The sequence below is a fragment of the Pongo abelii genome, chromosome 1 (assembly GCF_028885655.2).
Source record: "Pongo abelii isolate AG06213 chromosome 1, NHGRI_mPonAbe1-v2.0_pri, whole genome shotgun sequence".
NCBI classification, from domain to species: domain Eukaryota; kingdom Metazoa; phylum Chordata; class Mammalia; order Primates; family Hominidae; genus Pongo; species Pongo abelii.
Window position 1 is genome coordinate 178,743,882 of NC_071985.2, and position 27,187 is coordinate 178,771,068.

Genomic DNA, 27,187 nt, shown 5'->3' on the forward strand with positions numbered 1-27,187 from the left:
TAATGGGTGATTAGCTCTTCTGGGAAATTTCAGGGAAAGCTTCTCAGAAGAAGGGTGCATCTAAGCAGGGCTTTAAGAAATGAATAACAGCTTGGAGACCAAGAAAGGGAGAAAGGGCATTCCAAGCAAAGGGAACAGCTGATGCAGAGACCTGGCAGTGTGGAGCACGTGGCAAAGTATTCATTGATTGATTCATTCACCCGAATGGTGATGGCATGCCTGTGATGTTCTAGGCACCGTGCTCACCAGATTGCTGTACTGGATTGAAAGGGTTCACGCTGGAGTAGGCAGGGGCCAGACCATGGCAGCGTCCGGTGTGGGATGGGGATGGACTTGTGTGTCTTGCAAGGGAGTCAGGACTCTGCCCTGCCAGCTACAGGGAGGTCTGGAGGGCTTCCTATCTCCTCAGGAGTAATCAAGTAACACAGAACTGGAGCTTGGGCTGGAGGAGTTCTCAAGAACAACAGCTCATCCTACCCTACAGCTGCAGCTCTGAGGGATATTGGGACTTGTTCAAGGACATCCATGTAGGAAAGCAGAGCTGGAACTGGGCGACGCACAGCCCAGTGCTTGTTCCCGGTGCCAGGCCCCTCAGCTCTCTGCTGGACCCACCCTCTGTCAGACATTCCTGGGTTGGCTCCTCCTTTGATGAACGGCCTTGGGTACTTCTTCTCCTCTCTCTGGACCAAAGGGCTTAGGCTGAGGCAGTGTCTCCCAAAGTGTGGGACAGGTACATCCAGCGGGATGAGGGATGAGGTCAGGGAGTCCATAGGCCTGGCCATACAAAAATGGAATCTCAGTCTCATCTTCTTGAAAGTTATTTCTTTTCGGCCAGGCACGGTGGCTCACATCTGTAATCCCAGCACTTTGGGAGGCCGAGGCAGGTGATCACCTAAGGTCAGGAGTTTGAGACCAGCCTGGCCAACATGGCGAAACCCCTTCTCTACTAAAAATACAAAAAATAGCTGGGTGTGGTGGTGGGCGCCTGTAATCCCAGCACTTGGGAGCTGAGGCAGGAGAATCACTTGAACCCAGGAGGTGGAGGTTGCAGTGAGCCAAGATCACGCCATTGCACTCCAGCCTGGGCACCAGAACAAGACTCTGTCTCAAGAAAGAGAAGAGAAGAGAAGAGAAAGGAAGGGAAATTCCTTTTCAATTCTTCCTTCTGATTAAGTCTGGGAAAAAGAAGAAGGCTCAGTTTGGGGCTGGCAGGCCTCTAACGCCTTTCTAACACCTGTGAATCTCCCTTTATAGAAGAGAGAGATCTCCCAGCAAGCAAGAGTATCTAAGCCAGCATTGGTTCGTTTTCATTACAATTATTTTATATTTACCTTCTGTTTCTGGAAAGCAATACTGGTTTTCCATTTAGAATACTGATAGAGTTTCCTTACTGAAGCTTTGCAAAGTAAGTTAATTTAAAGAAAAATAGGAAGCGAGGTAAGCAGATATGGCAAAAGTCATGGATGGGGTACAAATGACCGGGTTTTGGGGAAGTCCTAGGTGGCATCCTAAGCACCTATGACTCTTCAGTTTTAACATCACTATTTTTCTAGGAAACTGCCTAAAAGTCTAGGTGCTGTTTATCTTTTTTAAAAAACGGGAGATGCCGGACATGTTGGCTCACACCTGTAATCCCAGCACTTTGGGAGGCCAAGGCGGGTGGATCATGAGGTCAGGAGATCGAGACCATCCTGGCTAACACGGTGAAACCCCATCTCTACTAAAAACACAAAAAATTAGCCGAGCATAGTGGCAGGCACCTGTAGCCCCAGCTACTCAGGAGGCTGAGGCAGGAGAATCGCTTGAACCCGGGAGGCGGAGGAGGTTGCAGTGAGCTGAGATCACGCCACTGCACTCCAGCCTGGGCGACAGAGCGAGACTCCGTCTCAAAAAATAAATAAATAAAATAAAATAAAACAGGAGAAGGTAGGTGTCTCCCTGGGAATTTACTGATGGGATCAATTCTATTTGCCATGGAATTTCCCTTAGCAAACTTCAGTGCCAGTTACAACACCTTGGCCACACCTCCTGTGAAATGGAGATGAGGAAGGAACCCCAAACTGAGATGGCTGGTCTTAGGCCATTATCAACCTCATTCATTTGATTCTGGGGGGCCCTAAGGAGAGAATCTGGGACTTCCACGCCCCTAGACTGGAGAGCAGCTTTCATCAGGCTTCAAAGCAGAAAAAAGCTTTGCTGAATTGAAGAGGGCGAGGGGACATGTTAGTTAGTGGGCACTGTGGTGCTATCAGTTCCCATCCGATCATTCTTCTTCCTCCATTAAGTCCCCTGTAGATGAAGGTGCTTATGAAGAATTTCAAGAGGCAAGGGAAAGGCCGGATCTAACACCAGGTAGAAGTGGGTTCAGATCCTGTTTCACTGTTCAACCAGTCTTTAGCTGAGTTATTTGAGCCAGAGCATTCCTGTGTGCTAAATAGTGATCTTAATCCCCCCGACAGAGATAGAAAGGGTCTGATAGATAAACTAGATACTGTGAGAATAGCAACATCCACTGGTCAGGTACACACCTGCTTATTAAACTATGCAAATGTTTGAGCTACAGAACGCATAGAAAGCCCAGATGCCTTCAGGAATCAGGAACTCATTCTGCCCAAGGGGCTGAAGCAGGAAAAGCTCTCTACTTCCAGGGCACTTTTGAGTTGGGCTTTGAAGAATTAGTAGGAGTTCCCCACTGAGTCGGCCACAAGGCTTAGGAAATAAAGCATGGTCAGAGGAAATTGAAATGAGGAGGCTGAGAGTCACACAGAGAGTACACTCCCAGCCCCTACAGGGAACCACAGCAAGAATGTTCGTTAAAAAGAAGGGAGGAGCTAGGTTTGGTGGTGCTGTACCTGTAGTCCCAGCTACTCAGGAGGCTGAGGCAGGGAGACTGCTGCTTAAGCCCAGGAATTCAAGGCCAGCCTGGACAACATAGCGAGACCCTGTCTCTAAAAAATAAAAATAAAAAAAGAAGGAAGGACTTATCCCAGGGGTTTGGGAAGAATTCTAGTCCAGGATTTGACTCTAGGTGTAAGATGACTTAAGAAGGGTCAAGGGCCCCTTCATCATAAGTCAAGTCAAAAGGTCAACTGGTCCATCCCTCTGTGGCTAAGCTACCCTGGTTACTTTGTCCCTAAACCTGCTTCCTCCTCTGTGCTAGAAGCAAGCCCCATGTTGCATGAGTAGGGAAGGAAGGGGGAGGCTCCTCCCTGATTCCTGGGTTTGTGTCCAACAGGCTAGGCCCATAGCCCAGCAGCCCCCTTCCCTCCCTCTCCAGGAGCGTGACCCCCACCTTCTGCATGGGGGGCTCCATTTCTCCCTGCGGCCTTGACCCAGGGCAGTGAAACCAAATGGAAAAATAAGCCCCCTTTCCCGGGCCTGGGAGGGACAGAAGGAGGCAGGGCCCATTTTCTAGGTCAGAACTCCTTGCCCCTGCTCTTCCTCCCCTTGCCTATATTTTTCAAAACTAGACCTTGGGGAGAGAGGGAGAGGGAGAAAGTGTGGATGCTTCTGTGTGTGTGGCTGAGTGTGTATATCCTGTGTGGAGAGAGGAAGAGGGAAAGAGAACAGAGCCTGAGAGTGTGTGTGTGTGTTGTGTGCGTGTGGAGAGAGAGGGTGACAGGGAAAGGGAAAGAGAACAGAGCCTGCGAGTGTGTGTGTGTGTGTGTGTGTGTGTGTGTTGTGTGCGTGTGGAGAGAGAGGGTGACACGGAGAGGGAAAGAGAACAGAGCCTGGGAGTGTGTGTGTGTGTGGCTGTGTGCAAGAGAGAGACTGGCGTGTGGGATGTGTGTGTGTGTGTGTGTGTGTGTGTGTGTGTGTGTGTGGCGCTTCAGCAGCAAGCTGTACCTTAAAGGGACAGACCCTGCCTCTGCCTGCGCCCCTCTACCATCCCCCACCCCCAGCACCACCTCCCGCCACCCTCAGCTGGGAACCCGAGCAGAGCCTGTCCCCAGCGACTCCAGCCAGAGGGCAGAGAAGCAAGCCCAGCCCTCTCAGAACCACCCCCTCCATAGCCAAGGCTTTGAGAACTCAGAAATGGGTCCTCCAGGAGGAGGAAATAGAAAGGGGCTTTATTCCCCAGGAAAGCCGGGCCTCCCCTGAGAACTGGGGGCCGGGGAGAGAGGAGGCCCAGCACTGGGGCAAAACTGTCTGGTTGGGATCCTGGCTGTCCGCTTACTAGGGTGAGGGTGCGTGGAGGGAGGCTACCACCTCCACACCTCTTATGAAGGCTGGCAAAAGGGCCACGGCGCTGTACCAGTCACTGATGGAGACCAGAAGGGTGTGGGCAGTGGGAGAACAGCCACCGGGGCCTCATCGCAGACAGGAAGCCCCTGCCTCGGGTCTGCGCTCAGGCGGTCAGTCTCCTTGCCATCTTGGCAGCTGGCGCCTGCAGACCGGAGCGCAGGGGTGTTTGTTTTCTTCCCACAGCAACTGCCCCTCCCCCACGCCCAAACCCAGTTTCGGCTCCAAGGCAGGAGGTGATGGTGAGGTGCTGTGAGGTTCAAACCGGGTTTCTCACCCCGCCCCTGCCTCCCATGCGCTGTGTAATCCACACGGTTCGCACCGTCTCTGAGCTGCTGCGGCCCCATCTGTACAATGGAGGTGGTGGGTACAGAGACTCTGCCCGCTCTTACAACTGACATTCCCCGGTTCAGGATACAACGGTGGATGTCATCTGTTGAAAAAATAAAGTCTTCACCTGGGAAGAGGGTGAAAAATTACGTAGCCCTGAGTCCTCCCCGCCCAGTCCCAGAGCCACAAAAAGTAGTGTGTGCTGGGAATGTCCTTGGAAACCTGGTCCAACCCCTCCATTCACAGTCGGGGAAACTGAGGCTAGAAGGTGGTGAGTTGCCTAAGATGCTCAGGGAATCAGAGCCTAAACCGGGACTGGAGCCTGAGTATCCTGGCCCCTGAATGTCCTGGCCCCAGCCCTTCGCTCTGCGGCGGGCCCGGATCGCGGAGGGAGCAGCCGGAGGCGCTAGGCTGGGAGGAGGCAGAGGAGCCGGGGGCACGCCCCGACCCCGCGGGCCCCTTCCGGCCCCTCCCCCAGCCTGCGCACCGTCCCGCCACCTGCTCCCCCTGCGCCGGGGCGGGGCTGCCACCCCCTGCCGTCCCCATGGCAACGCGCGGCCCCGGCCTGCCGGCCCTGCCTCCCCGCCACTGTGCAGCCCATCTGGCCCCAAGCCCACCCCAGCTGGGCCACCCGCGGCCGGTCCCGCCGGGGGCCCTCACAGCCCCGCAGCGGCCGGAGACCCAGACGGGCAGCGCCAGGCGTCGGGCGCCTTTCCTAGCCATGGCCGGCTGCTGGCCGCAGGATGTGGGGCAGAAGCCACTCACCCCTCTGCGATCTCACATTCTAGCCCTGGAGGCAGAGAGACCCCCAAATCCCCACTCACTGCGGCAGGAGGCAGCATGTTGGAATTAGAAGCCAGCTTTCTGGAGGCAGCTGGCCTGGGTTCCAGTCCCCAAACAGTGTGACTGCAAGCATTCCCTATCTGAAAAATGCAGGTGATCATAGAACCTGCATGTTACCTATCTGAAAAATGCAGGTGATCATAGAACCTGCCTCAGAGAATGCTTATGAGGAGGAATAAATGGGTCAATAAAGAAAAATGCAATGGAGTTAGCACTCCATCAATGTCAGCTATTGTTACTACTGCAGGGGCACGTGTTGCAAGAGGGAGAAGTGGAGGGCCCTAACCTAGCATAGAGCAGCAAGGGAGGCTGGCTGGAATCTTAGGAAGTAGCAGTTACTGAGGAAGCCAAGGTGAAGAGGGAACAGCATCAGCAAAGGCACAAAGGTGGAAAATAGTATGGGAGGGTAGGTGGGTGGGGAGGGAGACTGGCAAAGCCCCTGAGTGTTGCTGGGGAGTGTAGAAGAACTGGGCTTTTAGAAGGAGAGCCCTGGGCCAAAAGCCATGGATGGTTTTGAACAGAGGTGTGACGTGGCCCCTTCCTTTCCCAGAGACCACTCTAGCTGCCATATGGGGAATGGCTTGGAAGGACCAGTGGTCCTTCTAAAAGATCATAAGGCCTGAACAAGGGCAAGTGCAAAGTCACTGGAAGGTGGGGACAGAATCAGGAGCTATTAAGAAGTAATGTGGCAGAATGGTGACCTATGGATTGGATGTGGCAATGGATAAGAATGCTCAGGTGCTTGGCTTGGGCACTGGGAGGGTGGCAGGGCCAGAAAAGGGGCAGGTCTGGGGTGGGAAGGAAGATGAGGAGTTGTATGTGTATAGCAAGGGTTGGAGGTGCTGTCCAGCTGAGAAGACTTCTGTCCTCCAAAAGAGGAGGACCAGTCTTCTGATTGAATTCTAAGTATCCTTTCCCTGGGGTCCAAGTGGAATCTGTCCAAAAGAAATTCAGGAGTTCTGACACAAACTCTATGTGTGCCATTGTGTTTCTGAGCTTTTTGGGGTTTTAGATGGCTGTTTTGGAGTCAGAGCGGGGCAGGAGGATACAAGGAGATAGTATACATAAGGAGGCCGTTAACCTGTGTAAGGTCTTAGGCAAGTCTTCTCACCAAGCCTCAGTTTCCTCCTTGGAACCTACCATGCAGGATTACTGTAATAATTAAATGGGATGCTGGACACAAAGCTCCCAGCATGGCCTCTGGCACAAGGAAGGCACTCTTGTTAAACATATAAATTCCAGGATCCCTCCTAAGAATCAGAAATATGCATTTCCAAGGGAGGGTCTGGGAAATCTGCTGTTAAGACTTGCCCACCATTGGATCAAAGCCTCCAACTGTCACCCTGGGACTCCCCTGGCACCGGGCCCTCCAGCTGATGGCCCACCCCTAACATCACAGCCTGGGACAAAAGTCAAATGGCAGTCCTCCTGCCAGGTTCCCCCTTCTCTTCCCACCTACCTCATCCCTTACCACAAGGGTCCTTGTGTGCACGCATTGGACCCCAGCTCCCACATCCAAGCTCCTGAACTAATTTCTTCTTGCCCCCCAGACAGCTCCTTTGTACACCCCTTGGTGCAGGTTTGCACACGCCTATAGCACAGTCCACTGGGAGGACAGACCCTAGTCCTGGGGACAGGCTCAGGGCCCTTGGGGCAGGGAATTCCAGATCTCAGGTACCTGAAGTGTGATCTAGAACGGTGAGCTTGGGCCCCAGGTGGGCATATCCCCTCACCTCAAGGGGGGCACACCTCACCTTGTAGGGAGCAGTGGGGCTGGAGGAAGGCATAGGGGATCTCTATATAATAGAGTTCAGGGCAGGAGCCCAGTTTCCTGGGAATATGGGCTCCCTTGCCTCTGTTCCTATCAGCCTTTCCCACCAAGGCCCTCTGGCCAGCCCATGGCTCCCCAGCAGCCGTATCACAGAGGCTGTAGCCAAGTGTCCTCCCTGACCAGCTGAGGTCACTTCAGTCTTTGCCTCCAGCCACAGCCAGCTTCTGCTGGCCCTGGGGAAGATGGAATCCTGAGGCCTCCCACATAACTACCTCCTGGCCATCACATCCCACACGTGCCCGTCCCTTACTTGTCATGGGAGGTAATATATTAATAATTCTCCTTTAAAAATGAGGAAACAGGCCGGGCACAGTGGCCCACACTTGTAATCCCAGCACTCTGGGAGGCCGAGGCAGGCGGATCACTTGAGCTCAGAAGTTCGAGGGCAGCCTGGGCAACATGGGGAAACCCTGTTTCTACAAAAAAAATTACAAAAAATTAGCTGGGAATAGTGGCACATGCCTATAATCCCAGCTACTTGGGAGGCTGAGGTGGGAAGATTGCTTGAGCCCAAAGAGGTTACAGTGAGTGGAGATCACACCACTGCACTCCAACCTGGGTGATAGAGTGCGACCCTGTCTAAAAACAAAAATAGAGGAAATAGAGGCTGAGGGAAGGCAAAGGAGGAGCGACAGTGTAGAGCAGCTACTGAATGCCAAGCGCTGAGCTCAGTGCTTTCAAAGACTCCACCATAAGATGCCCCTCACAACCTGGCAGAACTATCTCCACTTGGCAGGTAAGGACAGGACAGTGTAGCTCTGGAAGGTAGCTTGCCTAAGGATCACTCAGCTGGTAGGAGGCAGAGTTGGAATTTAAACTCAGGCTGGTTAGACCCCTGGCCCAGACCCCAGGGACCCACAGTAGGCCTTCCATGAGTCTTGCCGAGAGGGGCTGAGGATAGTTGGAAACCTGGGCCTACCATCCTGGTGAGGGCCACGGAATGTGAGGAATGTCCACCCCCAGGGCAAGGCCCTGGGCAAGGTGACCTTTGGGGAGATAAAGTGGAATTCCAGTGCTCAAAACTGAGGCTGTAATAGACTAGCAGAGGTAGACCTGGGGTGGTACCACCAGGGACGGGGGCCAGCTGCAGCCAGGCGCCTGCCCCAACAAACTCCTCCCAGAGTCGATAGTTAAACCTGGGGCATGTGATGGGGCGCTGGGAGGAGACAACGCTATGTCTCAGGCCCTGCTGTTCCCTCCATTGGAATCTTCCTTCCCCCGTCTGCCAACAGCATATGTTAACTGCTGTCCTCTAACTCTGTCCCCAACTATTACCTGAACATTTCCACTTGGAGAGCCCTGGAGAAGTGCTAAACTCCAGAACTAAGCTCACCAGGCACCCTGCCAGCCTCCCAGCACCTTCCCTGGAGTGCCACCTTCATATTCCACTAGTCCACTCAGAAGTAAAAATGCTAATGTTGCCCCTTCCTTCTCCCTGTCACCCATGCATCCAAACTCAATCTCCCAGTTCCTCTAGGATCTTTTCTGCGGCCCACCACCCTACCCCAGCCCCTCTTCACTGGCCTGGAATCCAGCTAGCCTCCTTGTTGACTCTGGCAGAATTATTCCCAGTTGACAGGTGAGGACATTGTAGCTCAGGAAGGAGAGGTAACTTGCCCAATCATCACCAAGCTGGTAGGAGACAGAGTCCAGATTAAATTTAAAATGATATTTTTTCTTTTTCTTTTTCTTTTTTTGAGACAGACTCTTGTTCTGTCGCGCAGGCTGGAGTCCAGTGGCATGATCTCAGTTCACTGCAACCTCCGCCTCCCAGGCTCAAGCGATTCTCCTGCCTCAGCCTCCTGAGTAGCTGGGACTACAGGTGCGCACCATCATGCCCGGCTAATTTTTGTATTTTTAGTATTTTTATTTTGTATTTTGTATTTTTAGTTTCACCATGTTGGCCAGGCTGGTCTCAAACTCCTGACCTTGTGATCCACCCATCTCAGCCTCCCAAAGTGCTGGGATTACAGGCATGAGCCATTGCACCAGGCCTCTTTTTTCTTTTTCCTTCTTTTTTTTTTTTTTTTTTTTGAGACAGAGTTTCACTCTTGTTACCCAGGCTGGAGTGCAATGGCACCGTCTTAGCTCACTGCAACCTCAGCCTCCCAGGTTCAACTGATTCTCTGACCTCAGCTTCCCAAGTAGCTGAGATTACAGGCATGTGCCACCATGTCCAGCTAATTTTTTGTATTTTTTAGTAGAGACAGGGTTTCACCATTTTGGCCAGGCTGGTCTTGAACTCCTGACCTCAGATGATCTGCCTGCCTCAGCCTCCCAAAGTGCTGGGATTACAGGCATGAGCCACTATGCCTGTAACTGGCAGGATCTCACTCTCGGTGCCCAGGCTGGAGTACAAGGGCATGATCACGACTCACTGTAGCCTCAACTTCTTGGACTCAAGTGTTCCTCCCACCTCAGCTTCCAGAGTAGCTGGGATTATAGGCGTGTACCACCAGGCCCAGCTAACTTTTTGTATTTTTTGTAGATATTTTCCGCCATGTAGAGGGTTTCCATCATGTTACCCAGACGGGTCTTGAACTCCTGAGCTCAAGCCATCTGCCCACCTCGGCCTCCCAAAGTATTGGGATTACAGGCTAAGACAAAATTTAGGCTGGGCGTGGTGGTTTAGGCCAGGCGTGGTGGCTCACGCTTGTAATCCCAGAACTTTGGGAGGCCGAGATGGGCGGATCACGAGGTCAGCAGTTCGAGACCAGCCTGGCCAACATGGTGAAACCCCGTCTCTACTAAAAATACAAAAATTAGCTGGGCATGGTGGCAGGCATCTGTAATCCCAGCTACTCAGGAGTCTGAGGCAAGAGAATCTCTTGAACCCGGGAGGCGGAGGTTGTAGTGAGCCGAGATCATGCCACTGTACTCCACCATGGGCGACAGAGCCAGACTCCATCTCAAAATAAAATAAAATAAAATTTAAATTAAATTTCAAATCAGCTAAATTTGAATTTCAGATAAGCCACAAATATTTTTTGGTATAAGTATATCCCAAATATCACATGTGTATTAGTCCATTTTCATGCTGCTGATAAAGAAATACCCAAGACTGGGAAGAAAAAGAGGTTTAATTGGACTTACAGCTCCACATGGCTGGGGAGGCCTCAGAATCATGGCGGGAGGTGAAAGGCACTTCTTACATGGTAGTGGCAAGAGATAGTGAGAAAGAAGCAAAAGCGAAACCCCTGATAAAACCATCAGATCTCATGAGATTTATTCACTACCACAAGAACAGTAAGGGGGAAACTGCTCCCATGATTCAAATTATCTCCCACCAGATCCCTCCCACAACACATGGGAGTTATAGGAGATACAATTCAAGATGAGATTTCAGTGGGGACACAGAGCCAAACCATATAATTCTGCCCCCAGGCCCCTCCAAATATCATGTCCTCACATTTCAAAACCAATCATGCCTTCCCAACAGTCCCCCAAAGTCATAACTCGTTTCAAAATTAACCCAAAAGTCCACAGTCCAAAGCCTCATCTGAGACAAGACAAGTCCCTTCCGCCTATAAGCCTGTAAAATTGAAAGCAAGCTAGTTACTTCCTAGATACAATGGAGGTACAGGTATTGGGTAAATACAGCCATTCCAAATGGGAGAAATTGGCCAAGACAAAGGGGCTACAGGCCCATGCACGTCTGAAATCCAGTGGGGCAGTCAAATTTTAAAGCTCCAGAATGATCTCCTTTGACTCCAGGTCTCACATCCAGGTCATGCTGATGCAAGAGGTGGGTTCCCAGGGGCTTGGGCAACTCTGCCCCTGTGGCTTTGCAGAGTACAGCCTCCCTCCCAGCAGCTTTCAAGAGCTGGCAATGAGTATATGTGGCTTTTCCAGATGCACAGTGCAAGCTGTTGGTGGATCTACCATTCTGGGGTCTTGAGGACCATGGCTCTCTTCTCACAACTCTACTAGGTGGTACCCCAGTAGGGACACTGTGTGGGGACTCCAACTCCACATTCCCCTTCCACACTGCCTTAGTAGAGATTCTCCATAAGAGCCCTGCTCCTGCAGCAAACTTCTGTGTGGGCATCCAGGTATTTCCATACTTCTGAAATCTAGGCGGAGGTTCCCAAACCCCAATTCTTGACTTAAGTGCCCCTCAAAGGCTCAATGCCATGGGGAAGCTGCCAAGGCTTGGGGTTTGCACCCTCTGAAGCCGTGCCCCTAACTCTACATTGGTCCCTTTCAGCCATGGCTGGAGCGGCTGGGATGCAGGGCACCAAGTCCCTAGGCTGCACACAGCACGGGGACCCTGGGCCCAGCCCACAAAACCATTTTTTTCCTCCTAGACCTCTGGGTCTGCAATGGGAGAAGCTGCCACAGAATTTTCTGACATGCCCTGGAGACATTTTCCTCATTGTCTTGGGGATTAACATTAAGCTCCTTGTTATTTATGCAAATATCTGCAGCTGGCTTGAATTTCTTCTCAGAAAATGGGATTTTCTTTTCTATCGCATTGTCAGGCTGCAAATTTTCCAAACTTTTATGCTCTGCTTGCCTTTTAAAACTGAATGCCTTTAACAACACCCAAGTCACTTTTTTTTTTTTTTGAGACAGAGTCTCCCTCTGTCACCCAGGCTGGAGTGCAGTGGTGCAATCTTGGCTCACTGCAAGCTCCGCCTCCCAGGTTCATGCCATTCTCCTGCCCCAGCCTCCTGAGTAGCTGGGACTACAGGCACCCGCTACCACGCCCGGCTAATTTTTTTGTATTTTTAGTAGAGACGGGGTTTCACTGTGTTAGCCAGGATGGTCTCGATCTTCTGACCTCGTGATCCACCCACCTCAGCCTCCCAAAGTGCTGGGATTACAGGCATGAGCCCCGTGCCTGGCCCCAAGTCACCTCTTGAATGCTTTGCTGCTTAGAAATTTCTTCTGCCGGCTGGGAGTGGTGGCTCACACCTTTAATCCCAGCACTTTGGGAGGCCAAGAAAGGTGGATCACCTGAGGTCAGGAGTTCAAGACCAGCCTGGCTACCATGGTGAAACCCTGTTTCTACTAAAAATACAAAAAATTAGCCAGGCGTGGTGGTGCTCGCCTGTAGTCCCAGCTACTCAGGAGGCTGAGGCAGGAGAATCACTTGAACCTGGAAGGCAGAGGCTGTAGTGAGCCAAGATCGCGCCACTGCACTCCAGCCTGGGCAACAGAGTGAGGCTGTGTCTCAAAACAACAACAACAAAAGAAATTTCTTCTGCCAGATATCCTAAATCATCTCCCTCAAGTTCAAAGTTCCACAAATCTCTAGGGCAGGGGCAACATGCAGCCAGTCTCTTTGCTAAAACATAACAAGAGTCACCTTTGCTCCAGTTCCCAACAAGTTCCTCATCTCCATCTGAGACCACCTCAGCCTGGATATCATTGTCCATATTATCAGTATTTTTGTCAAAGCCATTTAACAAGTCTCTAGGAAGTTCCAAACATTCCCACATTTTCCTGTCTTCTTCTGAGCCCTCCAAACTATTCCAACCTCTGCCTGTTACCCAATTTCAAAGTTGCAGCCACATTTTTGGGTATCTTTTCAGTAGCACCCACTCTTCTGGTACCAATTTACTGTATAAGCCTGTTTTCACACTACTGACAAAGACATACCCAAGACTGGGAAGAAAAAGGTTTAATTGGACTTACAGTTCCACATGGCTGGGGAGGCCTCAGAATCACAGCGGGAGGTGAAACGCACTTCTTATATGGCGGCAGCAAGATAAAATGAGGAAGATGCAAAAGCAGAAACACCTGATAAAACCATCAGATCTCGTGTGACTTATTCACTACCATGAGAACAGTATGGGGGAAACCACTCCCATGACTCAATTATCTCCCACCTGGTCCCTCCCACAACATGTGGGAATTATGGGAGTACAATTCAAGATGAGATTTGGGTGGGGACAGAGCCAAACCATATCAACACGGGATATACTTATAGTAAAGTGTATTGCTGGGCACGGTGGCTCATGCCTATAATCCCAGCACTTTGGGAGGCTGAGGCGGGCAGATCACAAGGTCAGGAGATCGAGACCACAGTAAAACCCCGTCTCTACTAAAAATACAAAAAATTAGCCGGGCACGGTGGCGGGCGCCTGTAGCCCCAGCTACTCGGGAGGCTGAGGCAAGAGAATGGTGTGAAGCCAGAAGGCGGAACTTGCAGTGAGCCGAGATTGCGCCACTGCACTCCAGCCTGGGTGACAGAGCGAGACTCCGTCTCAAAAAAAAAAAGTGTATTTATTGCTATCTACCTGAAATTTAAATTTACTGAGTGTCTTGTATTTCACCTGGCAATCTTAAACCAGTATACTTCACCACTTGAACTCTCTAGAGGTTTCCTGGGGACAGAGGATGAGGAAAACTCCCATTCTTGGAGCACTCTTCCCCCACTGGTACTTCTCTGTCTATCTCCTGCTACCCTTCAATTCTCAGAAATCACCTCCTCCAGGAAGCTTTCCAAAATATTCATAGGTGGGGTTAAGGGCTGCTCTGAGTAATTAGAAGCTATCATAATTCCCTTATTGAAGTCCTAGGTGGTCTGCACTGCTGGTCCCCTATCCACAAGAGCTCCGCGAGGCCGGGTGCGATGGCTCACGCCTGTAATCCCAGCACTTTGGGAGGCTGAGGCTGGTGTATCACCTGAGGTTGGGAGTTTGAGGCTAGCCTGACCAACATGAAGAAACCCCGTCTCTACTAAAAATACAAAATTAGTCGGGCTTGGTGGCGCATGCCTGTAATCCCAGCTACTCGGGAGGCTGAGGCAGAAGAATCGCTTGAACCTGGGAGGCGGAGGTTGCAGTGAGCCAAGATCACGCCATTGCACTCCAGCAACAAGAGTGAAACTCCATCTTAAAAAAAAAAAAAAAAAAAGCTCCACAAGACCAAAATCTTGTCCTTTTATTCACAGTGGTTCCCCAGTCCCTAGGACCTCATGTGGCATTGAGAATAACTTGCTGTGGAACCCAGGATAATCTCATTGCCTTCTCTGGGCCTCAGTCTTCCCATCCATATGAGGAGGGGTCATCAGAGCTGGTCTGGGAGGCCCCCTCCAGCTGATGCCTGCCATTTCAACCTGCACTTTCACCCTGGGGACCCTGGGCAGGGTGCCCTGGGAACCAACCCTGCTTGGAAGATGGGAGGATAAGCCTCAGCCCTGCCTCTATGTGACCGCAGCCTCAGGCAAGTTCCCCACCCTCTCTCAGCCTGACTCTTCTCCTCTGCCAGGTCCTGTAAAAATGGGGACCGACTGCCTGCCTGGTGAGGTTGTCAGGAGGCTGAAACAAGAGAGGAAAAGCATTCAGCATAGCCCAGGCACACAAGAGGCCCTCAAAGAACAGGAGATTTTCAAACCCCCCCACAATCAGCTCTTCCCACTCTAGTGGAAGGCTTGAATGCCCAGCAGGGGCTCAAGCAATGGGGGCCATGAGAGCTCCAGCGGGAGGAGGGAGAGAGGGAGAAGCTGGGCTGGGAGCGTTCAGGCAAGACTTTAAATCTGGTCTTCAATTTATTTATTTATTTATTTTTAAAGGGCCTGAGCGTCTTCGGCAGGAGGCCCAGGAATCAATCCAGCTGGACAGAGAGGCAACCTAAGGAGAAGGTTCCCCCCTCATTTGAAGGTTTTAATTTTTAAGACTAAGTGGGGGGCTAGGAGCAGGTAGGTGTAGGTAGAACAGGCTCTTGAATGGGGGTCCAAGGAGACCCCGAGGTGAGGGACTTGGTCCAGCTTGGGATCCACTAGTCTCTCTGGGCCACCCTAAATAAGCAAGGGACTTGAGGAAAGGGGGTGCTCACTGGCTTCAAGGCAAGCTCTCCCACCACCTCCGGGTCACCCTCCTTTCAGCCAGTGGGTGGCCTGACCATGTGGTGGGGAGACCCTGGCAGGCCCTGGGGCGGGCCCTCCCCCGTGACTGCTCTGCCAGAGCTCAGACAAGGCCTTTCCAGGCCCTGATTTGATCTCCTCACCTGACTATGTGGGGAGGAGAGGGTATCATGCCCTTCCAGGACAGACAGTCTGGGCTTCTGGAGGCTGAGATAGGAGTGAGTAACTCAAGTGGCGCGAGCCCCCAGGAAATGAACGTTGCCTCTAAACAGGAACTTGAGACAAAGCCTTCCTCCAGCCCCTGCTGACCTAGCTTCCTGTCAGCCCATTAATCAGGCCCAGCCTAACCTCAAGGCCAAAGTGCCACAAAGAGGAGGGAGGGAGAGGAAAGGAGGAAGGGAAGGAGGGAATCGGCCTCCATTGAGCACCTGGTCAGCGCCACTCACCTTTGCCTGCACCATCTCATGGAGTCTCCCAGCCACCCTCTGAGACAGAACCCACTTTTCAAAGGAGGACTCTTAGTTCCCTAGATGTTCTGAAGGAAGTCACACCATTGATAGGGAGCCAGGCTTCGTGCTTCCTCCCCTTCATTCTAGGGCTCCATGGTGAATCCAGGAGTTTAAACTGACCAGGGAGGAAGAAGAGCCTTGGGCGTCCTGGAGAAGGTCACGCAGCCTTCTCCAGGATGCAAGGCAGGAAGGCTGGGCTGGCCAGACCCTGCCAAATACAGGCGACTTGAGGCAAGTCCCTTCACCTTTCTGAGGATCCCTCTGTCCAGTTAAAAGCTGGCATGGAGTGATCTTTGCCCTCAAGAGTAAGGTGATAAGTGCCTGGGCTTTGGAGCAAGACTTGATATCCGATTCTGGGTCTGCTGTTCCCTAGGTGAATGGGCAGAGACAAGTCATTCCCCTCTCTGAACCTCACTTCCTGTGACAAACATGGGGGTGATGAAACCATCCTCATGGAGTTTTTCTGAGGACTGGGAGAAGACGTAGGTGGAGGGCCCCACAGACTGTGGGTGAGGGGTGGAGAGAAACCCAATGAGAAGGTATAGTGAGTGTGAGCTGTGGGACCGAGGTCTGCAAAGTCCCCACCACCTTGCTGAAGGACGAAGCAAGTGATGCCTCCTCCAACACCCCCCACTGCACCCCACGAGCCCGAAGCACTCTCGGGCTTGAAAGGGCAGACTCCACACTGCTACCTCTGTCTGACTTCTTCACCTCCTTGGACCCACACCCGATCCTACCCATCCTGGCCCAGGCAGACCCATCCTGTTCATCCCTCGCCATCCTAGTGCGGGCCTCCCACCTCCACCCCACCCCCATTCTCCCACCCCCAGAACAAAAGGGACAGTTGACATTCTTTGTCCTGTGCAGACTCATTCTGTGAGTGCAGAACCCACCAGACCCTGCTGCTGGGACTTGCCACCTTCCCCGGAGTCCCAGCCCAGCTCTCTGGGGAGGTTTTGCTCAGGAGAGGGAGGGAGGGGCCTTAAAGGAGCAGAGCCTTCTTTCGGAAAACATTCCCTACCCCCAAGATCAGAATTAGCTGGAAGGAAACCAGATAAGGGAGGAGGACCAGAGAGGGGTCTGAGGAGATTGCAGTCATGTGACCTGTTGAGATTGGGATGGGAGCTAAATTGGGGCTAAAACTCACTCTCCTGGCTCCCAGCCAAGAGCTCTTTTCATTAACTGATTTTTTAGTGTGTTTTAAAGGAACTGGTCCCAACCCTGTCCTGATTTGCTGTGTGATGTTGGGTGAGCTCCTTTCCCTCTCTGGGTGTTGGTCTCCCTTGCGTAAAATGGAGGATCTCCCACATGAGAGATTTCCTGAGCTAGACCTTGGCCAGGTGCCGGATATCAAAGACAAGCCATGCTCCTGGAATCTAGTTCTAGGATTCCATCAGGAAAGAGCACAACGTGACTCTTGAGGCAAACGTAACATGGTTCCATTAAAGTAGAGCCCCCCAAATGGTGGAAGGGAGCTAGACTCCCAACCCTCACATTGGTACAGTCCTATATCACCTACAAAGTTCGTGTACCCTGTTTATCTATCAACAAACTTAACAAACAAGACCAAATATTGTCCTCTTTCCGCAGAAAATAAGGCTCCACCCGGGCTTGACACCCTGGGCTCACTGAGGACAGGTCCCTACCCACCCTGGAGCAGAGTGTCTAGAAAGAGATGTCTGAGCTGAATGGGGAAAGATGTGTACCTTTCAGCCTGCATGACGGAGGTTCTGGCTGAGGGACCCCCATGGGCAAGGGACAGCAGTGCGACTCCAGCTGCAGTTCACCTTGGCTGGAGCCTAGGGTGTGCCTGAGGCCGGAGCAGGAGAGGAGGCTGGAGGGTCTCGCTGCCAGGCGTACGAGTTTGTCCTGGGGCTGCTGCGGAGCCTTAGCCGGGTAGGGGTGGGATGTTATGCCAGGAGTGTTTGTAGTAAAGGGGGTGAATGCTGGGGCCCCAGGCAGAGGTCATGGAAGCTGGGACAGCTGTCCATACAGGTACCTTCTGACAAAGGGGCTTTGGAGCCTCCACAAGCTGGCGGGGCAGGGGAGGGGGAGGAGTCCGTGGTGAAGCCAAGCAATTCCTCCCGGGAAAGAGGGGAAGTGAGCAGGGAGATGAAGCAGGGAGAGGAAATGAAAGATTAAGTGCATAAAGGCCATAAAGCTCGGGAGCGGCCAGGCTGGATGGCTTCCAGGTTTATGGACACACTTACATCCAAGGATGCTCCACCAGGGCCTGAAGCTCAGCAAGTGCAGCCGCCCAGGAAGGCAGAGGGGACACTGGGCTGGAAGGGACCTCTGTGCGCTGTGGTCCTCTCTTCCCACCCCCTCACCTACCCCCAACTCCTCCCAGCTGGCTGACAGCCCAGCTGGAAGCAATTGTGGAAGCCCCCAGCCTGGAAAGCTGCATCCCACAAAGGGCCCTGGTAAATAGCAGCCGGCACCCCAGACAGGCAGCAGCACCACCTCCCCCAGCCTCCCTCGCAGCCCCCTGCCCGGAAATTCAAAACAACTGCTCAACACAGTCTTAAATCCTCCAGGAAGGAGCTTGGGTTGGCAGGCCCGGGTCTTGCTTGGAACTCCCTCTGCCCCCAGCCCCCACTCTGAAATCCCCTGAAATATCCGCCCATTCCCTGAAGCCTTGCCATGGGCTCTCCAGCCCCTGGGCTTCCCATGCTGGCATTCACTGCAGGGCACTGCAGCCGTAGCTTGGCTGAATTGCCAAGTAGAGTGTGAGCACTGTGAGCTCGTATAGTCTTGTCCCCTGCTGTGTCCCTGGCCCTGGGTCTGCCGTGGAGCAGATGCACCGCATGTATGTGAAGAATGAACAAATGAACCTGCTGGGTGACCCCGAACCATCACTCTGCTCTTTGGGCCTCAGTTTCATCATCTATCAAATGGTCCTGATAACTTTTATCCAGTCTATTTCCCAGAGTTGTGAGAGTTAACTAAGAATGTTTATGCCAGTGTCTTAGTAAAATAGCTGCAAAGCTGATGGTTCACAAGGATTCTTGCAAGCCTTCCTGGCCTCAGTATGCTTCTCTGTAAAATGAGGGCCTGAGTTCAGCGCTAGCCAGGACCCAGTCTCAGCTTTGCTACTCTGAGTCTATAGCCAGACCTAAGGATGCCTAGACTTTCCTCAGCTCTTTAAATACCAGCTGGGTGGTAGGGGGCAGGTAGAGAATGTGGTGTCACAGAAGACCCCTGCCCAGCATTCAGAAGGCCCTATTTTAGTTCCAGCGTGGCTTCTGACTCACATTGTGATCTTCTCTGGGCCTTAGTTTCCTTCTCTGTAAAAGGGGAAGAGGTGGACACAGGAGGCCTACAGTAACTTTTAGCATTCAAGTTCATGACAGGACACTGCCTGGAGGGCAGCAGGAAGCCCTGATGGGCTCTGAGCAGGAGAGTGTGTGATCAGAGTGTTTTCAGAGCACTCGCTCTGGCAGTGGTGTGATTCATGGGGAGAAGGTGGGGAGTCTGTAGTCTGGAGACACGGAAGGGGCTGTTGCCTTTGCCCAGGCGGCAAAGATGGCGGCCTCCACATCTTTGCTCATGCTCTGCCCCATGCCTGGGTTGGCCTGCCTCTGCCTCTTCTCAGTATCTCCTGCTTTTATACTTTTATATCATTAGTCATATATACGTACATAGATACATATACACATATATATATATATATATATATTTTTTTTTTTTGAGACAGGTTTGCCCAGGCTGGTCTTGAACTCCTGGTCTCAAGGGATCCTCCTGGCTAGCCAGGTTTCAGGACCACTTCCTGCACAGTCTTCTCAGATTGTCTGTGATGCAGTTCATCTCCTCCGCCCGTGCCACCCAGTTTCCCAACTCTGCACTTTTATCATGAGACCAGTTTGAATTACTGGTATGTTTGAGTGTGTGTGTGTGTGTGTGTGTGTGTGTGTGTGTGTGTGTCTATTTCCTGGGCTGTGAGCTCCTGAGATCAGAGTGGTGCCCCACCCATCCCCATGTCATCTCCAGCACCCATCACCTGACCTGGCCCAGAGGAGGTGCTTGGTACCTGTGTACTCTGAGTCCAGCTGCAGCATAGGAGATGGGGCTCCAGCTCCGGCTGAACTACTAATAGCTGTGTGACTTGTCTCTTTTGGCCACATAGGATTACCCCTATTCTCAGGTCAGGATTCTGCAGGAGGGACCATCCTTGGGCTTCTTCCTTGGCACCTCCCCTCAGCGATCTCTTTCCTGTGCCCCATGATCACGATGAGCTGTTTCAAGTGCAATTCCAGCCAGAGCCCAAGCTCACTGAGAACTTCATCCTTGGGTCTGCACAGTGGTCTGCACAGCGGGCTGCTGACCAGCCTGCATAAGAAGGGCCTTGTCCACTCCACTCCCTCCCTCCCTCCTTCCCCATCCAAGGACCTCCATAAACAGTGACATGACTTTGAAAAATACATGACTTTGCAAGAGGCCAGAAGCATTCACTGCCCAGGCCTGATTGCAGCCCTACCTCTGTCTCCTGCATGCTCCTGCCCAGCCATCCTCCTGGGGCAAGTGTGGACTCCCTTGAGGGGTGTGGAGAAGAGATGCTGTCAGCCCCTGAAGCAGATGGATCTTTAGTGGCACTAGCGTGCCCCAAGCAAGCCCTGCACAAATCTCAGCCAGAAGCCCTCTCTACTCCCCCACCCCCATGGGCTGGGACAGACCTCAGCCGGCAGCCTCCCAGCTTTGATCAATACAGGGCAAGCAGCCAAGAAGGCTGCAGGCTCCATCCTCCCAGGAGGCCCCAGCTCAGCCGGGGTCACATGGGGGAGGGGGCCAACGCCTGGCTCAGGGGCTCAGCAGGGTGGGGCGGGGCAGGGGAGAGCAGGAAAGGCAGACATCACTCACACAGTCATCCATTCCTTCACCCACTCACTCCTTCAAACACATTTGTTCAGTTCACAAATATTTAGTGAGCACCAACTCTACACCAGCACTGTCATTGGCACTGGGGACACAGCAGAGGACGGGACAGCAGCTCTCATAGAACTTGTGTTCCAGGGGGAGAGAGAGAGAGACAAAAGATGAAGGAACAGACACAAACAAGAGGTAGTTTCAAAAGGCTGTAAAGATAAAATAGGGTAGGGTGATAGAGTGATAGGACAACATTGGGCAGTGGACAGAGAGGATGACAACGGAGCTGAGATGAGGAGATGGCTCGGGTCAGGAGATTTGCAAGCAGGAAGCTTATTGGGGAGCACTTCTGGGCTGGACTCCTGTGAGGTAGTAGGGAAGCAGGGTGGGGTAGAGGGAGAAGCTGAGCTGTGCTGCAGTCACAGGAAACGCTTCAGCTGACTCCCATGGAGCTCCACAGCAAGGATAGATTTCCTTCCCTCCCTCCTTCCCTCCCTCCCTCCTTCTTTCCTCCCTCCCTCCATCCCTCCCTCCCTCCTTCCTTCCTCCCTCCCTCCCTCCATCCCTCCCTCCTTCCTTCCTTCCTTCCTCCCTCCCTCCATCCCTCCCTCCCTCCTTCCTTCCTCCCTCCCTCCATCCCTCACTCCATCCCTCCCTCCATCCCTCCCTCCTTCCTTTCTTCCCTCCCTCCCTCCTTCCTTCCTCCCTTCCTTCTTTCCTTCCCTTCCTCCCTCCCTCCTTCCTTCCCACCTTCCTTCCTTCCTTCCCTCCTTCCCACCTGCCCACCTTCCTTCCTTTCTTCCTCTCTCCCTCCCTCCTTCCTTTCTTCCCTCCCTCCCACCCTCCCTCCTTCCTTTCTTCCCTCCCTCCCTCCTTCCTTTCTTCCCTCCCTCCCACCCTCCCTCCTTCCTTCCTTCCCACCTTCCTTCCTCCTTCCCTTCCTCCTTCCTTCTTTCCTTTCCTCCCTCCCTCCTTCCTTCCTTCTTTCCTTCCCTCCCTCCCTCCTTCCTGCTTGCCTGTCTTCCTTCCTTTCTTCCTTTCTTCCCTCCCTCCCGTCCGCCTTCCTTCTTTCCTTCCTTCCCTCCTTCCTCCCTTCCTTCCCTTCCTCCCTCGCTCCTTTCTTCCCTCCCTCCCTCCTTCCTTCCTTCCTTCCCGCCTTCCTTCCTTCCCTTCCTCCCTCCCTCCTTCCTCACTTCCTTCCTTCCTTCCCTCCCTCCCTCTTTCCTTCCTCCCTCCCTCCCTCCTTCCCTCTTTCTTTCCTTCCTTCCTTCATTCCTCCTTTCCACTCTGTCTCCCTCCCTCCCTCCCTCCCTCCCTCCCTCCCTCCTGCCCTCCCTCCCTTCCTCCCTCTCTTTCTTGCTTCCTTCCCTCCCCCAGGCTGGAGTGCAGTGGCAAGTTCAAGCGATCCTCCCACCTCAGCTTCCCAAGTAGCTGGGACCACAGGCCTGTGCCACCACACCCCGCTCATTTTTGTATTGTTGTAGAAACGGTCTCCCCATATTGCCCAGCCTGGTCTGGAAATCCTGGGCTCAAGCGATCCATCTGCCTTGGCCTCCCAAAGTGTTGGGATTACAGGCGTGAGCCACTGCGCCCAGCCTTGCTCTGTCACCCAGGCTGGAGTGCAGTGGTACAATCACAGCTCATCATAGCCTCAACCTTCCTGGCTCAAGCGATTCTCCGATGTCAGCCTCCCAAGTAGCTGAGACTACAAGCGCACATCACCACGCCTGATTTTTTTTTTTTTGAGTAGAGATGAGGTCTCACTGTGCTGCCCAGGCTGGTCTTGAACTCGTGAGTTCAAGTGATCCTTCTACCTCAGCCTCCCAAACTGCTAGGATTATAAGCATGAGTCACCCAGCTGAGGCTTTTTTTTTTTTTTTGAGTCGGAGTCTGGCTCTGTCACCCAGGCTAGAGTGCAGTGGCGTAATCTCAGCTCACTGCAAGCTCCGCCTCCCAGGTTCACACCATTCTCCTGCCTCAGCCTCCTGAGTAGCTGGGACTACAGGCGCCCGCCACCGCACCCGGCTAATTTTTTGTATTTTTAGTAGAGACGGGGTTTCACCGTGGTCTCGATCTCCTGACCTGGTGATCTGCCCACTTTGGCCTCCCAAAGTGCCGGGATTACAGGCTTGAGTCACCGCACCTGGCCCAGCTGAGGTTTTTTGTTTTGCTTCTGTTTTTTTTTTTTTTTTAGATTGATTGATTGATTGATTGATTTAGAAACAGGGCCTCACTCTGTCACCCAGGCTAGAGTGCACTTACGCCATCATAGCTCCCTGTATGTAGCCTCAAACTCCTGGACTCAGGTGATGCTCCTGCCTCAGCCTCCTGAGTAGCTGGGACTACAGGCGTGCCCCACCACACCTGGCTAATTTTTTAATTTTTTTTTTTAGAAATGAGGGTCTCACTATGTTGCCCAGGCTGGGAGGATAGCCTTTCAAAGTTGTCCCAGATGGAGGCAACGGGGCCAGGCCTTTGTACCTCACATTGACCAACCATTGGATGTGGCCACCCAGGAAGGGACAGGGCTTGGGGAGAGCCAGCTGTCTTTGGTGGAGAGTCATTCCCACAAAGTGCCAACTAAGAGCAGTCACCGCCAACACTCCCAGCCCCGTGGGAAATGAGTACCTCAGCCCTGAGGGGAGATCTGAGGGGCACACTACAGCATCTGCAAAGATCTGGAAGAAGAGTGTTCCAAAGAGAGAACAGCAAGCAATGCCCTGCAGCGGAGATGAGCTCTGCCTGCTTGAGGCACAGAAAGGCCAGCGCGGCTGGAGTGTGAAGTGTGCTGAGTGAGGGGCGAGTTGCGGGACAGCAACCAGAGAGGTAAGCAGAGGCCAGCAGAAAGGACTTGTGAACCCTGGGACTTCATGCTAAGTGTTAACAGGCTTTAGGAAGACAGTGACCTGATAATCACCCCATAAATGAGTTGCCCTGGCTTCTGGGTGGAGAATGGAGAGGGCTGGGAAAAGAAGAGCTGTTGGGAGCCCATGGGTAGGGTTCAATGGCGGCTTAACTAGGGCATGGACAATCACAAAGTAGAGGCTGAGTGCTGAGATGAGGGAGGCCCAAGGTACTATAGAGGCCCAGGGGGAGGGATCCTGATACATCTTGGGCTACCATGGGGTGCTTTAGAGATGCTTCCAGCATCCCAGGGGGATGGCATACCAGATGAATTTAATTTTGCCCAATCTTAAAATTCTGGAATTTTGCAGATTAGGGAAAAAAAAAACTTGGAAACTCTTAGTTCCTTTCCCCAATGTGGGCAGGAATCTCATTTCCAAAATTGGTGACTAATGAGTGTGCAGCCCCTGCTGTGCCTCACAGGGATGAGAGGCTCACCACCCCCCACCATTCATTACCATCACCCTTCTGGGAAAGTTCTTTTTTTTTTTTTGGCAGGGTCTTGCTCTGTCGCTCAGGCTGGAGTGCAGTTGTATGCTCTCGCCTCACTCCAACCTCCACCTCCTCAGCTCAAGTGATCCTCCTGCCTCAGCCTCGCTAGTAGCTGGGGTTACAGGCACCCGCTGTCATGCCCGGCTAATCTTCTGGGAAGTTCTGAGAGCTGCTTCTTTGTAGCTGCTTCCCTGTTGTGCTCTGGGCCACACTGACTGCATCTATTCCCTCTGTCCCAATGCCCCCAAAAGATGAGGACATGGCTCTTGTCTCCACCTCCACCTGTATCTTCTTGCCTTGTGAGTTACCCTCAACAGGATCTCAGATGATGCCCCACAGGCCCCGACACAGCTCCCCTCCAGCCCCAAGCCTGGTCACTTGCCAACCCACCAACACATTACAGTGATTCGTGTCTGAGTCCAGAAAGGTATAGAGGAGTCATTTTTATAGATTTGTAAGAAAAGTACATTTCCTTCCTGATGCATATTAAGGCGAAACCAGGCTGGGCATTAGAAGAGTTGGGTTTTGGCCTGTCTATGTGACCTTGGACCAGTCTCCTTCTCTCTCTGGGCTCCATTTGCTCCTCTCTCTCTCTCTCTTTTTTTTTAAAGATGGAACCTCGCTCTGTCACCCAGGCTGGAGTGCAGTGGCACGATCTTGGCTCACTGCAACCTCCGCTTCCCGGGTTCAAGCGATTCTCCTGCCTCAGCCTCCTGAATAGCTGGGATTACAGGTGTGCATCACCATGCCTGGCAAATTTTTGTATTTTTAGTAGAGACGGGGTTTCACCATGTTGGTCAGGCTGGTCTCGAACTCCTGACCTCATGATCTGCCCCCACCTCGGCCTTCCAAAGTGCTGGGATTACAGGTGTGAGCCATCACGCCTGGCCATTTATTTGGTCCTCTCTAAATAAAGTTGGTCAACTGGATGGTATTTAAGAACTGCCAGGACCAAAATATCATGAATTTATGTGTAGGTTCATAATTCAAAACTTGAGCCAAAGGGAGTCAGAGAATTCCCTACCCTTGGGCCTGGACAGACCTCTCTCTGAAAGTCTAACCAATGCCCCCACCTCCATGCCACTTGCTCTGCTGAAATGACAAATCAGTTGATTGTCTACCTCCAGAGCTTATACACCTCCAGACATGGGAATCTTACTACCTTTATTAGACAATTTTATTCGAAAGCTCTTCAGGTAAATGCAAAGAGTCTATGATTCTATAAACAACACGGTAACTTTTATCTTACTCTGGATCATTGCTCACCCATTCATTCATTCATTCAACAATATTCATTCAACAAATGAAGCAAAGGAGCACACAGCCAAGTGATGGAGCAAAATCAAAAATTAGAAGGTAATTCAGGCCGGGTGAGGTGGCTCACGCCTGCAATCCCAACGCCTGTAATCCTCTGGAAGGTGGGAGGATCACTTGAGGTCAGGAGTTCAAGACCAGCCTGGCCAACATGGCAAAACCCTGTCTCTACTAAAAATACAAAAATTAACCGGATGTGGTGGTGCACACCTTTAGTCCCAACTACTCAGGAGGCTGAGGCACGAGAATTGCTTGAACCTGGGAGGCAGAGGTTGCAGTCGGCCGAGATTACGTCACTGCATTCCAGCCTGGGTGACAGAGCAAGACTCTGTCTCAAAAAAAAAAAAAAAAAATGTGGCCGGGCTGAGCCAGGAAAATGGCATGAACCTGGGAGACGGAGCTTGCAGTGAGCCGAGATCACGCCACTGCACTCCAGCCTGGGCAACAGAGTGAGACTCCATCTCAAAAAAACAAACAAACAAAAAAAAGGTAATTCAGATGGGCATAGTGGCTTACACCTATAATTCCAGCACTTTAGGAAGTCAAAGTAGGTGGATTGCTTGAGCAGAGGAGTTCTAGACCAGCCTGGGCAACATGGCAAAACCACATCTCTATCAAAAATACAAAAATTAGCCAGTATTATAACCCAGGCTCAAAAAAATACATAAGCAAATATTTAAAAATAATAAAATAAAAGGTAGCTCAGATGGGCGTGGTGGCTCACAACTGTAATCCTAGCACTTCGGGAGGCCAAGTCAGGAGGATTTCTTGAGGCCAGGAATTTGAGACCAGCCAGTGATAACATAGTGAAACCCTGTCTCTACAAAACATTTAAAAAATTAGTCCAGTGTGGCCGGGCACAGTGGCTCACGCCTGTAATCCCAGCACTTTGGAAGGCCGAGGTGGACGGATCACAAGGTCAGGAGTTTGAGACCAGCCTGGCCAACATGGTGAAACCCCATCTCTACTAAAAATGCAAAAATTAGCCGGGTGTGGTGGCACACGCTTGTAATCCCAGCTACTCAGGAGGATGAGGCAGGAGAATGACTTGAACCCAGGAGGCAGAGTTTGCAGGGAGCCGAGATTGTGCCACTGTACTCCAGCCTGGGGGACAGGGCAAGACTCCATCTTAAAAAAAAAAAAAAAATTAGCCCAATGTGATTGTATTTGCCTGTAGTCTTAGCTTCTCGAGAGACTGAGGTGGGAGGATTGCTTGAGCCCAGGAATTTGAAGTTATAGTGAGTTGATTGTACCACTGCACTACATACAGCCTGGGCCACACAGTGACACTCTATCTCAAAATAAAACATAAAAGATAGTTTGTGTTCTTTGAGCATTTACTATGGCCCATCACTGTCCTAAGCACTGCCCATATGTGATCTCATTTAATCATCACAGCAATTCTATGAGCAATAAAATCATTGCCTCCCAATTAACAAACCAACGAAGTGAGGGTCAGAGAATATGTGAGTTGGGCCAGGCACAGTGGCATGGGCCTATAGTCCCAGCTACTCGGGAAGCTGAGACACAAGAATCAAATGAGGTAGAGGTTGTAGAGAGCTGACATTGTGCCACTGCACTACAGCTTGGGTGACAGAGCCAGACCCTGTCTCAAAAAAAAAAAAAAGAAAAAAAAAGAGAGAGAGTAAGTAAGTCAGAGTCCCAGTAGAAAACTGATAACAACTAAAAGGGTTTCTTGAAGACAGTCTAATAAAGGGACTGCTTACAGAGGTGAGGGAAGAGTTAAGGAAACCCACAAGGGATGGTGAGGTGCCCTAGGGTTAGCACAGTGGGGTGCAGTTACCACCTATAGGTCTAGAGGAGGAGGGAAAGATTGTCACCAGAACCACATGAGAGCTGGAGCTGTGGAAATGGGGCCGACTGACAGGAACTGTGGCTGTAGAGAATAGGAGTGGGAGGTGGGGAATTAATACTCCTTCCCCTCTCTCCTTCTGGGACTTCCCATTGGTTGAATCCACAAGAAATGGGAAGGCAAGGTTTCCTGGGTGATTAGTCCACAGAGGTCAGCCTGCTGAGGCACAGAGC

General features: G+C 52.0%; 1 protein-coding gene across 2 annotated transcripts in view; it reads right to left on the minus strand.

The window, feature by feature from the left end:
- The window catches only part of ACOT11 (acyl-CoA thioesterase 11), a 169,048-nt gene extending 148,927 nt beyond the window's left edge, over nucleotides 1-20,121 (minus strand). For both annotated transcript variants that reach the window (XM_054544407.2, XM_054544451.2), the window contains exon 1: nucleotides 20,046-20,121. In XM_054544407.2, the coding sequence (XP_054400382.1) occupies nucleotides 20,046-20,060 (15 nt within the window). In that variant the 5' untranslated portion in view covers nucleotides 20,061-20,121. The remainder of the gene's footprint in view (nucleotides 1-20,045) is intronic.
- Between the last annotated feature and the right edge of the window lie 7,066 nt (nucleotides 20,122-27,187).